Source organism: Dromaius novaehollandiae, chromosome 6 (genome assembly GCF_036370855.1).
Source record: "Dromaius novaehollandiae isolate bDroNov1 chromosome 6, bDroNov1.hap1, whole genome shotgun sequence".
Lineage (NCBI taxonomy): Eukaryota > Metazoa > Chordata > Aves > Casuariiformes > Dromaiidae > Dromaius > Dromaius novaehollandiae.
In genome coordinates, this window is record NC_088103.1 from 28883984 (window position 1) to 28896333 (window position 12350).

Genomic DNA, 12350 nt, shown 5'->3' on the forward strand with positions numbered 1-12350 from the left:
CAGGAATGAGAGTCTATTCTTCACTGCACCCATATGAAAGATGATAGCATTAGAGTACATGCCAACACTCTACAAGAGCATCTCACTGAAACTGCAGCATCCTATAACCAGCTGAAATAGCAAATGGAAGTTAGATGCACAAAAAGGAATTACTGATAACGCAATTTAGTCATTTATACCTCTGTTTTCACAAAATGGGGTTTACATTCTGACTACAGAGGATGTGCTTGGTAATACTCATCATTTGCAGGGGAAACCTTTCAACTTCTTCAGATATCAGTTGTGAGCAAACTCTCAGCAAGGAAGCCTGGCCTGTTTCAAAACTCTGGTTATCTTTGGCTGGAGCATGTTGTGACAACACAGGGTAGGAGAGTATCACAGTAAGAATTGTATGTTGAACCACATTTAGAAATATTACCTCTTTAACTGCGCAAGTCTGGATAGGCCCAAGGGCAAATCTGTTAGGCTGCATTCCAGCCAGCTATTTGTGTATTTGACTCCTTGCTGAAGAATTACCAAAGATGCAACTTCACAAGCAATTTAACCAATCTAAGAGCACTTACCAGAAGAGAAGCAGCCCTGCCCTTCCGCCACTGCCTGAGCATTTCCACCTGCTGTTCTGCTGACCTTAGCACCTGTTCAGCCATGTAGATCTACTTGCTGATCTGGCTGAAAATAATTGTATTAAAATGTGTTTAAACACTGAGAAACAACTGAGACTATCATCAGTTTTCATCATATCTTAGACCTGCTTGTCCACTTTCAGGAAAGAAGACTGTGTTTCTCTTCAGTGCCTGCAAAGAGCAATGTAGCCTGATTACATGACACGAAGATACAGGCTCTTTCAAGAATATGACCTTGTTCTTTGTAGGGCAGATATTTGCTACATATTAAGAAACCCCACCTTCTGTTTCTCCTAGAGGATGGGCACTGTTCAGTCTGAAATACTAATAAAATATAAGCTTAAAAAAAGGATGAACTCAAACCAAAACAGGAAATGGCCTCGGCAATTTGCTATACTTAAAGAGCCATTGTTTTCCAGTACTTTAAAGGTAAGTCACTGGTTAAGAAATTTGTCTTCTAAATATGCATTCCTTGCTCTTTCATCATGCTGCAGGATAATCATGTCACCCAATACTGGACATCAAACTTCATACTTAAACTAAGAGACTAGTGAAGAAAGCAAGGTTCCTCCAGAGAGCAACTCAACTTGTGGTTATATTGTTCAGCTGTACCATGTTGTGTAACTGCACTTCCACAACAAGAATTTAACTTAGGCCTGAAACAATTCTGAGCACTTCTCTCCACAGACTCTACAGCAAGCCTAAATTAAACACTGAAGGTCAGTGGTGCAAATGCGCCACTCCACCTGCATCTTCACATGAGTTCAAGGAAAAGCCCAGCATGCCCAAAGCCATAACGATGTTCTGAGGAACACTACGTAATGTCAGAGAACAGCAATAGTTTCTGAGGCCAAGACAGACAGATGACACTGCCAAGAATAAAAGAAGTTATGTCTTGGCTCTCAGAGCCAGAAAGATGAATTAGACTACACTGAAATACTACTCAGCTCCCCTTCTCCCCATTTAGCTTGAAAGCAGGTGGGACCAATGCAATTGGATCCATTCATAATTCACTAGTAACCACACTACAGTGAAGTGAACTGGCTTGTAACCTGTGTAACATATCCTGCTGCTTGAATTTAGCCCTCTTTTCACCCACATTACATAAGCAATAAGCTTCTGCTCCTGAACTTTGTATTTTTGAGATACAGAAGTGTCCAGTCTTGTGGCTTCTACACAGAACTAAAAAAAAGGAGAAGCTTTAGCTTTAGCAGTTCCACTGTTTCAGAATTGCAGTATCCTACATATATATTGATTTTGTGTTCCAGTTTATCTTACGTTTCTAGTTACATGACAGTGTAACAGTTGACAACATAATCATTAACAGCATGTCTTCCTTTGGTAAAATAATTTTCTGGGGCTGCTCTGAGGGATCCAACATAGGGCAATTGAGACCATTAGACAGTTATTTATAGCTGGTATTTTATGTAACACTACAAAAGAAAAAAAAAGTATTCTCAAAAAAAGTAATCCCAAAGATTAAAGCCTGAATTTCTAAGACAAAGAAAAATTTCCATAAGAATCCTGGAACTGAAATAAAACTTCTGAAATTGAGATAAATACATGTTTCATTTTAGAAAAGTCAGTCCTGAGACTTTACTCATCATGGTTACTCTTGTTGGTCTTTATACAGCTCTATGGATGATTTACAAAGAATCAGTAACACGTGGAGAGAAACAAAGTTTTACTAACAGGATTTGGAATTCACCCCCAGGCCTTAACCTGGAGATTACAAGCTAAGACACAGTCTGTACAGAAAATAATGAACACTCTGTATGGCAAAAAATGGCAACCGGCCTACTCCCACATTCTGAGTTAAAATGATATGCAAATATTAGCAGAACTTAGGCCCAGATTTCGATGTGATAAAAAAAGAGGAGGCATTTCAGGGAACCAAACAAAAGTTGGATACACTAAAGAATACTTTAGTTCTTGTTTAGTTCTGTGTAAGCCACAAGGAGCAAGTTGGATACACTAGTCAAATATCCTTCATGAAATATAAACAGTGTGTATAAAAAAACACTTGATATTCTGAAGTATCCAATGTTCCTGGACTACTACTGTTCTTCCTCATCAACAATCATCTACCCAACAATTTTTGAACGGGAAAGGAGGCAATAACATTGTCCACTGACAGTTAAAGGATTAACTGTAAAACATCAGTGTGACTACCTATATGGGATTTTCTAAAACACCAAAAATAATGTACTGTTATACCTACTCCACTTTTTATGACCAAAGGATATGAGGACTTGAAGTCCTTCTAAGACTAAGATGCAAGATCCTGACTATATGAAATCAGTAGCAAAGCTTAAACTGACATCTCTAAGTACAGGATTCCATCCATTATTCCGCCTGCAGAGCAGTTTCTAATGGTATGTATTGGGTCATCAGCTTAATGCTGATTAGGAGGCAAGAATTTAACATCCTTATTTTATACCAACCATCAGTACTTGCTACTTGTGGATTCTGTATCTAGGCCTCCAGTGATGTGACTACCACCCTTCAAAAATGCAAAGCTTACATGTTTCAACACAATCATAACCCAAAGTGAGACAGGTACATCACAAACCCCCCTGAAATTATATTTATCAAATTTGTATGAAAGAGCCACCTATGCAGACTTGTTCTTAAAAACAGTCAGACAGCACATAATATAAGAGTAGTCACCTTTTCTTGTATAAATACAGTTTTACAAAATACTTTGGACTGTACACTTTTTAAAATAATTGTTTTACTGTTCACAACACACATACTGTCATAAATACTTGATAACTACTTACACGATTCACTACATGACAATGAATTGATCAGATGAAACAGCTGATAGATTTCTAGGACAATACTTGGGTCACTTAATGTGAAAATAGTTCTTACCATTTTCTCCAGTGGAGCACACTTTTGCAGTAATGTTGACTAATTTGGATTTGTGTTGTTTGGTCTGATCAGCAGACTGATGTTCAAATGCTTCAGTTCCTTTCATCAATAAAGAAGCAAAATACTTAGCTATCAGTAGTGGTCCTATAGTATTTGTTGCCAGAGTTACGCAAAGGCCCTAGAAAAGGAATTAAAAAAAAATAGATCTTTTTTGTCCTCCAGTTAGTAAAGTTTCAGTTCCTTTTGGTATTTTTATATATACGTATGCATACACACACATACACAAAATATATTTACGTACTGGGATATCACCATATACATGTATATATTTATGTATCGGGATATCATCATTATCTTTTTCAAATATTTCTCAATTATTATTCATCTTGGACTTAGCTCATTACACTTTACTCAGACTGGCAGTTCAAATAAGTAGACTGCAGAAACACTTAAGAAAAACACTTTATTATCATTAATGCTGTGGTGATGTTAAAAAGCCCCTGTGAGGTTAAGGCTCTCATTATCTTAGGAAGACTAGAGTACAAATGCATTGGAAAACCCTAATGATCCTGTCTTCAAAAAGCCCTCCATTTATAATGACAAAAGATTTAAAAACGGGGGGGGGGGGGGGGGGGGGGGGGAGAGAGAGGAAGATACAGCACACTAATATAGAAAAATTAATTGCATTACTAATTCCTCAGAATACCTAAGTTATTAATTTACTTTAGTCACTAGAGCCAATACAGAATAGTAGTGATATGTGGCATTTCATTATGTGTGCTTATTAAGCAGCTATTCTAATTAAAATAACCTAAGAACCGAAGTACACTTGTAAGCATAAGGCACAAAATTATTCCTTTAGGTATGTGTTATGCCTTTTCATAACTTGGAGAGGTAGAGAGTTCTGATTTCAAAATACTAGATCTGACCTGAACAATGACTATTATTATACTACAGAAAATAAACAATTCTGAAACTTTTCATTTTAATCACAAGGTTGAAAGACTGATTACAGCTCAAATCATCTCTTTAGGTCATCAGAGAATCATGAAATAACAAAAAGGGACAAAATGAATAACCAGAGGGTGGAGGGAGGAGCAGGAAAAAAACAATAGCTTTTTCATCTCAATTACATCCTTTCCAAAGATTAACTTAGTTCTGAGTTACGCAAACTGAGCAAAACACACCTTCCTAAATATACTTCAAACCTTCTCTTACATAATAAAATGTAGTTCCTGCTCAAGGAATAATACCACGTTTACCATACACAGGTTTTGAAGTAAAGCCATAAACGTCTAAAAACAATTATGCTGAGCACATGCAGCACATTTTCATTACGCGAAACACAGACATGGGTCCAGATGGCCAGACTCCGTCTACCAGAAGCACACATACTGTGTGGTATCGAAACAAGCCTTCCTAATCCAACTGTGGCCCCGGCTGGGAGCACCTGCAGCTCCTGCAGCTCCTGCAGCTCCCGCAGCTCCCGCCGCCCCGGCCCAGTCCACGCCTGCACCGCCCAGCCCGCCCAGGCTCCGTTCCCTGAGGGCCCCCGCGGCGGCGCCACCATGTCAGCGGAGCGGCCTCCTGCGAAGCGAGGAAAGGGCTGCAAGCCGCCGCATCCGTCCACGTGAAGAAAGAAAGGTAGTGTCAGTAACTTGCACAGGACAGCGAACTTCAACACTCGTTTGTTTTCAACTGAGGGCCCCTGCGCTTCACGGTTCAAGGGAAAGCTCGAAAGTGTGTATGCTAAAGCTCAAAAATTAGTCCAAGGAACCCAAGCCAGTTTTGCTGAGTTTGTGCTTTTAAACCTAGTCTTGAGGTTTCTGATAGTATGACACCAACTTTTACAAAATCTTGAAATGAAATATGATAGGAAGGAAGAGGGGGAAATAAGAAAATAGGGAAAGAATCAAAAGTTAATCATAGAAAAGTTATATTAAACAAACTGGGAAAATGTGGGTCTGAAGAAATACCTCACGGCTTAAAAGATTTGATAAAGGAAAACATACCTATACTACTAAAGAAAAATACGAAGTACATGAGCAATTTTCAAAGTCATGTGTTCTTAAAAGTAGCTATATATGCATTAGAAATGATGCCCTCTGAAGGCAGCTGATTGGAGAGGGGCAGTGAGGGTACAACTATATAGGCTCCTATTAAAGAAAGTGTGAAATGCACCTACCTCCCCGTGGAAATGACAGGAGAAATGAAAAGCATTGCCCTCAAAGACAGGGGTGAAAAGGGGTGCTCCAGCTGCAGGTCAAACTGGGCTAATGATGAAGCTTTCCAAGAAGATCACATGGACAAAGAGCTGTTCTCCTCCGCGACAATCTTCCTCCAAGCCTCCTCTGTGACAAGGAACTGGAGCCTCTGTGCCGATCGGCTCCAGAGTAACCCTGCAGGAGAGAGACTTCAGCTTCAACGAGGACAGGAAAGCAGTTCTGTCTGGGCCTGATGGAGCATGGGGCAAGCACCACAGAACCAGTAATGGTGATGGCAAATTTACGTGGTTTGCTAATTCTCTGAGGGAGGTGAGTTGAGTACAAAGAAACAGAAGCTGAAGCCAGTCCTGATTTGGATGCTGCTCAGATGTGCTGAAGGATGGTGGGCCAAGTCCCAACAGAGTTGACTGTGTCTCTAATTACTTCTGACAGCAGCGTAAAAGCTAGCTGAGACAGGCTGTCTCACAGGGCAACTTCTCATAACTCAGATGAGTAGAATATCTGTAACTTTTGAATCTTGTCCCAGATAAAAGAAACACATGTTTCTGAGGATAACGGGGAGAGTTCTAACAAGTCATTTCTAAAAAAAGATTTCTTTTTCCCTTGGGGAATGGCAACCTTGCTCTACAAGTTATAGAGAGTTTGAAATAGAAACATAATCAAATTTCAGGGAGTAAGGAGGTACTTTAATAGTTCTGGCAGCAGATAATTTTGTTGTAACTGGTTGTCATAGGCAGACCACTTAAAGAGAGTGTATTGGTGGAAAGCCATAAAGATTATTTGCATAGATGGAATTTCATAATCTCCCACTCCAAAGCAGGCTGGGTTCGTTGTGCTGATCTAATGTTTTCTTTATCATGGTTTGTGTGAGGCTAGAAGCATATGTTGTACTGCATTTTAGTTTGCTGCTTTTGTATGTTGATGATAGTGCTTGGAAATATTAGATTAAGTTATGCAGGGTGTGCAGTATTATAAAAACAGTTTCAGAAACTTAATATTCAAATAAAACCAAAGTGCGGCTTGTGGCATAAGCTTTATGCCTGGGCTTAGCAAGGATTAATTTTCTCCATGAAATAACTCCCAACCTCTTTGGCAATATCACTTGCAAAATATTCTGAGAAGATCTTCAGCTTTCCTTCCCAGCAAGTGGAAAAGAACAACTTTCAAGTTTGTTCACAAGAGCCAATTTTTCCTTTTCTGTGACAGATATTATTAACCCTCTCCTGGTATGAAAAGAGGTGAAATAAGGTGAGTTCAGAAGTTTGCTGTTCTGTTTAGGATACAAACTAAGATAGTTTTTAAAAGTTAGCCTAAATCTTAAATCTTAAAGAATGTTTACAAGGGTTTTGCAGTTTTGTTTCACAAACAATTTCAAATTCAAAGTTGCATCATTTTGTGGTGTTAAAACAGACCAACTTTTGCAATATGGCCTGCATCCAAACTGAAATATGCATCTTTTACTGATATGACACTGCCTCTATTTAGAAGGAAGGGATTTAATCTTAAAGATAACCTCATCAAAGCAGGTGATACAGGATCTGTGTAGAACTACTGTTTTTACAGAATTGCTTGCACTAGGTGATGTTCTTTTCTTCAAATGAAAAAGAAACCTTTGCTTTTTCGTAGTTACTGACTACTTCCAAGTTACCTTTTATTTACAGGCATGTGTTCCTCATTAAAGTTCAAAGAATTCCTGTGTGTATCTAAGGAGAAACTGTGGTGATCTTTGTTACCAACACCTGTACATTTCCATGCCCCAGCACTCTAGGAAAGGATCTGTCTGGGATTATGACAGTGGACTGAAATAAAGCCAAAGGATTTCTCTCTTTGCTGTTTAAGAAATTGACTCCCTACCACACCAACCTCGTACCAAGCCACAGTTTCTATCTGGGGAAGGCTTTAAACCAAGATGTGTTATGAAGTATTTACACTGCTGCCACTGGGTCGATGTTGTAACCCAAGGTGAGGAACCGGCACAGCCTGGACACAAAACACGGGTTTCCTACCGCTGCTGATCCCCGCTCGGGTACAGGGCGTCGCCTGCAGCTTCGGGCAGGTCGCCTCGCCTCGTCCCCTTTCGCTATCTGCGCAATTACACTGGTTGTTTACCTTACCGACACACTGCGAAGCCTTCGCCTGCCTCGGGGCCTCCAGCCGCATGTGGAGAGAGCACTGCCGCCACCCGGGGCACCGCCGTGCGCAAGGCTGCGCCCCGCCCGGGCGGCGCCGGTAACGGCCCGACTACCGCCCGAGGCGGGGGCGGCCCCGCGCGGCCGGGAGCGCGGTGCCGCGGTGGCGGAGGTGCTGCGCGGTGCCGGCACGGAGGACGTTGCGTGTGACGGCGAAAGGGCCGCTCTGAACCCGCCCTCGCAGCAAAACCCCGCCGCTGCCTGAGAGGGAACCCGCCGCACCGCTCGGCCCCTCCGTCCTTCAGACTACATTTCCCATCGCGCCTTGCGCCGCGCCGGTGCCGACGTCCGGCTCCTCCCCCTCTCCCAGGGTGCCGCGCGGCGCAGCGCGCTGCTATTGGGCGGATTTGAAAAGAGTCCGCGGCGGCGGCGGTTGTGCGGCGGCCGTTCGGCAGGTGAGGGGGGCGCGGAGCAGGTGTCGTGGCGGGGTGTTGCGGTCGCCCGAGGGAGGGGGTGGGCGGGCTGGGAGCCGCCGTGGCCTCTCGCCTCGCCCCTCCGCGCCGGGTGGCGCTGGTCGGGGCCGCGGGTGGGCGCTCGCCCAGCCGGGTCTGGGTCCGGCGGTGCCGGGAGCGGGAGCAGCTGCCCCTCTCCTCCCGGCACCCAGCGAAGCCGTGAGGATAAAGATTGATGTTTGTAAAGGAATCTTGTTTGTTTAAACGTCAGGGGCTGTGTTCTTTATATTCTTCATAACCTGCCAGGCTTTTCGCCTGCTTTAGAGCCTTTTATTCCCCACCCCTGTGCGGCCTGGCAGTGTTGCAGGCTGCGTGCTATGGTGACCGTGCTGCTTAGTACCCCCTTCTCTTAAAGTGTCCGCAGCTCTAAAGTGGGTTAGGCGGCTGAGCAGAGGTAAAATAACGTATCTCCAGGTACAAAAATCTTTCAATGGCTACAACTAGGCTACAATTACAGTGGTTAGGTTGGTAGCCCTGATTAACTGAGAGGCTGGAGCTTTTTAGCCTGCTTTTTTTCCCTCTAGCTAATTCTGTTTTAATCAAAACTCATAGTACTTTGTCAAACAATAAGTGAAATATCTAAAGTAACCAGAGTGCTGTTTGAAACTGTAGAGAGAGATAGTCTGCATCTTAGATTTTGCATGCTATCAGTGGTCAGACATTAATGGTCTGAGTGCTATAGTTGTCTGTTGACTTTCAATTCAAGCTTTGAATAGAAACTTATGTTTGCCTTTTGCTTCTTAAGCAACAAGGCATGGAAAGAGAGCATAATCCTGACAGATCCCAGTTTAAAAGAAGCCTGTGTTTAAAGCAAATAAAATATCAGTTATCTAACAAACCTGATTCCTGACAAGGCCTGATAAAAGTTTAGCAGTGTGATTTTTCTTGTAGCTGATGAATAAGGCCTCTAGATTGTGACAGCACAGATGTGTTTCTTTCTGGTCATAGCTTATTCTCAGGTCAATATTTAATTGGGCTGTGGTAATATTTCAGGCCAAGCTTCTCCCTGTTTTTATTTTTTATCCTGCAACTGGTTGAAGAGCTGTGAGTCAGAAGAAACAAAGCAATGTTTACTTTGTTCCCTCCAACCCACAGCTCTTCGTCATGGCCAGGCTCCACAACTGTGGGAAGCCAAACAGTAGGTAACTAATCTCTAGAATACTTGCTGCTATGGGCCATAAGCAGTTTCTAGTAAGTTATCCTAAACTTCATCTGTAATAAAAGCCCCAAAGTCACAACTGTATTTTGCAGAAGAAGCAATAGAAGTACAAAGAGCAGACATAATATACTAATATTTTTGAATAAAATTCACTAATGATTGTAGGGGGATGACCATGCTTCAAGAGGGTGAAAAATTCCAATGGTTCTAACCAGATCTGCCAAAGGGGAGGAGCTGCCTTCCTGATGGTAAATCTGGTGATTGGCTTAGTTTTCTCTCTGAGGTCATACCAACTCTGGAAAGATTTTAATGCTGCTAGATGCCCCAGTTCACTGTGTCTAGTATGTCCATGGCTGCAGTTAATCCGTCTCAGAAAAGGAGGGGGAAAGAATTGTTTCTAGAGTTAACTTTTTAAAGGTTTTATATGAAAATTTAACCTGTTTACTGTCTATTAACACTGAATCAATTTAACTTTCCCTTGCTATAGCAAATGTTCGTTGCCCAAATTTTGAGATGCATAAAAGTCAATAGCTTATGGAGTTAAAAAAAAAAAAAAAAAAAAAAAAGATGAATTACTGATCAAATGATTAGAGTAATAACTTGTACTCTAACAGGGAATTTTCTAATGTCGCCTCAATAGCTCAAAATATGCTAGATTTTGGAATGTCTCTGAATTCTGCCTTGCATTAAGATATGTTGGGTTATCCCTATAATACCAAGCATAAATTGAGTCCTGCATAGAAAGTCTTGAAGCTTGGGTTACTCCTGCAATGAGCTCTCATTCTAAATAGACAATATAAACACAGTGAGATAATAAGGCTGTGGGGCAATATGACTGCTTTGTCACTAATGATATCTCCAAGCATTTCTGCCTCAGACATCATGGCTTTAGTAAGGTGGTAGTATATGCCCAAGATTTTTCTCTAGTAAACTGTTGCTTTTCACTGAAAGAACAATTTCTGTTCCTATTTCATCCTGATGCCAGCTCCTAATCCCCCACTATCAGAAACTTTCTATACAAATTATAAGCAGGTTAAAAAAGCTCTCTCCTTAAAGAAATTGCACTATCACTTAGTCTCAGACTGACTTGCCTTCTAAAAACTATGCATTTTGTGGTCAGAGATGAAAATTTTTTTATTGTATCATCTTGCAGGATGGAACCAGCTTTGGATAAAGAGAAATTTTTCAGACCATCCTATATTGCTAGTGTTGAGCTGCCTCAAAGAACAGGACCAGTAAATGTGGAAGATATTAAAGCAGATCTCTCTGATGAATTTTCTTTGGTTTCTTCAAGCTCAGACACAAGCCAGGTAAGAATGCTTTAGTGTTTGCATTGTCTGGTGCCCAAATGAAAAGACTAAATTATCTTTAACATGCTTTTTATCTGAAGGAAATAAATGAGATGGGCTAAGTTGTTCTAATTGCATTGATACCTTGTTAGGTGCATCAATTTCTTGTGCATGTGCTTAATGCCAGTTCAGAGCAGCTTAATCATAGAATGTTGTTATGGATTTCATTCTCAGTTTCTAACTGACCTGAATGTAATATGTGTGCTGCAAGATTGTTTTGAAACTCTAAGTTATTATGTACAGTGAATTTCTGCGGGAGTCCAGCCACTTCAACTGATGTAGTGAATTAATTCAGATTTATTTGATGTGGGAAGCAAAAGTTAGTTGTAAACCCTCCCCTTGCTCCAGAATACTTAGACCTGATGAAAATAACACTGCTTCCCCCCTCCCCTGCTTTTTTTCTTTTTTTCTTTTCTTTAGAGGAACAGTTTGGAGTCTAAGGGACACATACAAGTTTGCCTTCGTATTAGACCATTCACCTCACTGGAAAAAGAAAATGAATTTCAGGTGTGACACTTTAATTCTAAAAAATATTTCTAAAGTTTTTTTCTATAAGCTCTTCATGTTTTTTCATGCATGTATTGTTTGCACTATCATTTAATAGGATTGCATTTCACTTGAAGACTCAACAAGCATCATACTGAAACCCCCCAAAAACTCTTTGAGTCGGCTGAGTGAAAAAACTGCTGGACAGCTGATACAGAAGTTCACTTTTTCACAAGTAAATGAGTTGTCTTAAGCTTTTAATTCCTAAACAAGTTGTTGAATTTTGGTTAGTTAATACCAAGCAAACTAGATAAATTGTTGATACACTTTAAGACTGTGAACATATAATTTCTGACTTCTTAAAAGCCTCTAATGACTGCTTAAACAAAATGAAGATGTTAATCAATTTCTTGGTGATGCGCAGGTGTTTGGACCTGAAACAACTCAGGAAGAATTCTTTGACGGTACTATGAAGCAACCAGTACAAGATTTCTTAGAAGGATATAATCGGCTCGTTTTCACGTATGGTGTTACAAATGCTGGGAAAACCTACACGTTCCAAGGTATGAGTAGCAATGGTGTGTCTTCCCTCCCCTCCACCATCCTCAAATGGTGCGTGTGTGTATTTGTTTAAAGGGAGGGGTAGCGATAGTGGGTATCGCTCCACTGTGTGGAGTGACAGGGATACTCTAACTTTTTATTTTAGTTAAACTGTAGTCTGTGTTCATTGGCTTATTTTGAATAGTAGTAAATGATCTTCAAAAGTCTCCTCCCCTAACAAATATCACTAAACTGACAACAGTTGGAGTTTACATATCTGTATAGTGATTCTTTGGAGGACCATAACACAGTTGCTATGCCTTGTCCTACCCCCCATCCCCAAGTATTTTGAATGTGGCAGGGGTGGGGGCAATTATGGAAATGAATGTTCTATGTATCAGGATGTGAAAAGCTTGTTTAAAAAAAAAAAAAAAACCCTCAGATGTTCTG

At 41.0% G+C, this 12350-nt stretch overlaps 2 protein-coding genes across 12 annotated transcripts in view; one reads left to right on the forward strand and one right to left on the reverse strand.

Moving 5' to 3' along the window:
* PANK1 (pantothenate kinase 1) overlaps positions 1 to 8016 on the reverse strand; it is a 50839-nt gene extending 42823 nt beyond the window's left edge. For 9 of the 11 annotated variants that reach the window (XM_026094119.2, XM_064514026.1, XM_026094115.2 and 6 more), the window contains exons 1-4: positions 7835 to 8016; positions 5686 to 5899; positions 3501 to 3678; positions 564 to 669 (exon numbers count right to left, since the gene is read on the reverse strand). The gene's annotated coding sequence lies outside the window, so the exon portion shown is untranslated. The remainder of the gene's footprint in view (positions 1 to 563; positions 670 to 3500; positions 3679 to 5685; positions 5900 to 7834) is intronic. The other 2 variants (XM_064514021.1, XM_064514025.1) reach the window with 2 other exon arrangements.
* Positions 8017 to 8157: 141 nt separating this feature from the next.
* The window catches only part of KIF20B (kinesin family member 20B), a 45287-nt gene continuing 41094 nt past the window's right edge, over positions 8158 to 12350 (forward strand). The window contains exons 1-5 of the mRNA XM_026094109.2: positions 8158 to 8309; positions 10679 to 10835; positions 11295 to 11381; positions 11479 to 11595; positions 11785 to 11923. Of these exons, the coding sequence (XP_025949894.2) occupies positions 10680 to 10835; positions 11295 to 11381; positions 11479 to 11595; positions 11785 to 11923 (499 nt within the window). The 5' untranslated portion in view covers positions 8158 to 8309; position 10679. The remainder of the gene's footprint in view (positions 8310 to 10678; positions 10836 to 11294; positions 11382 to 11478; positions 11596 to 11784; positions 11924 to 12350) is intronic.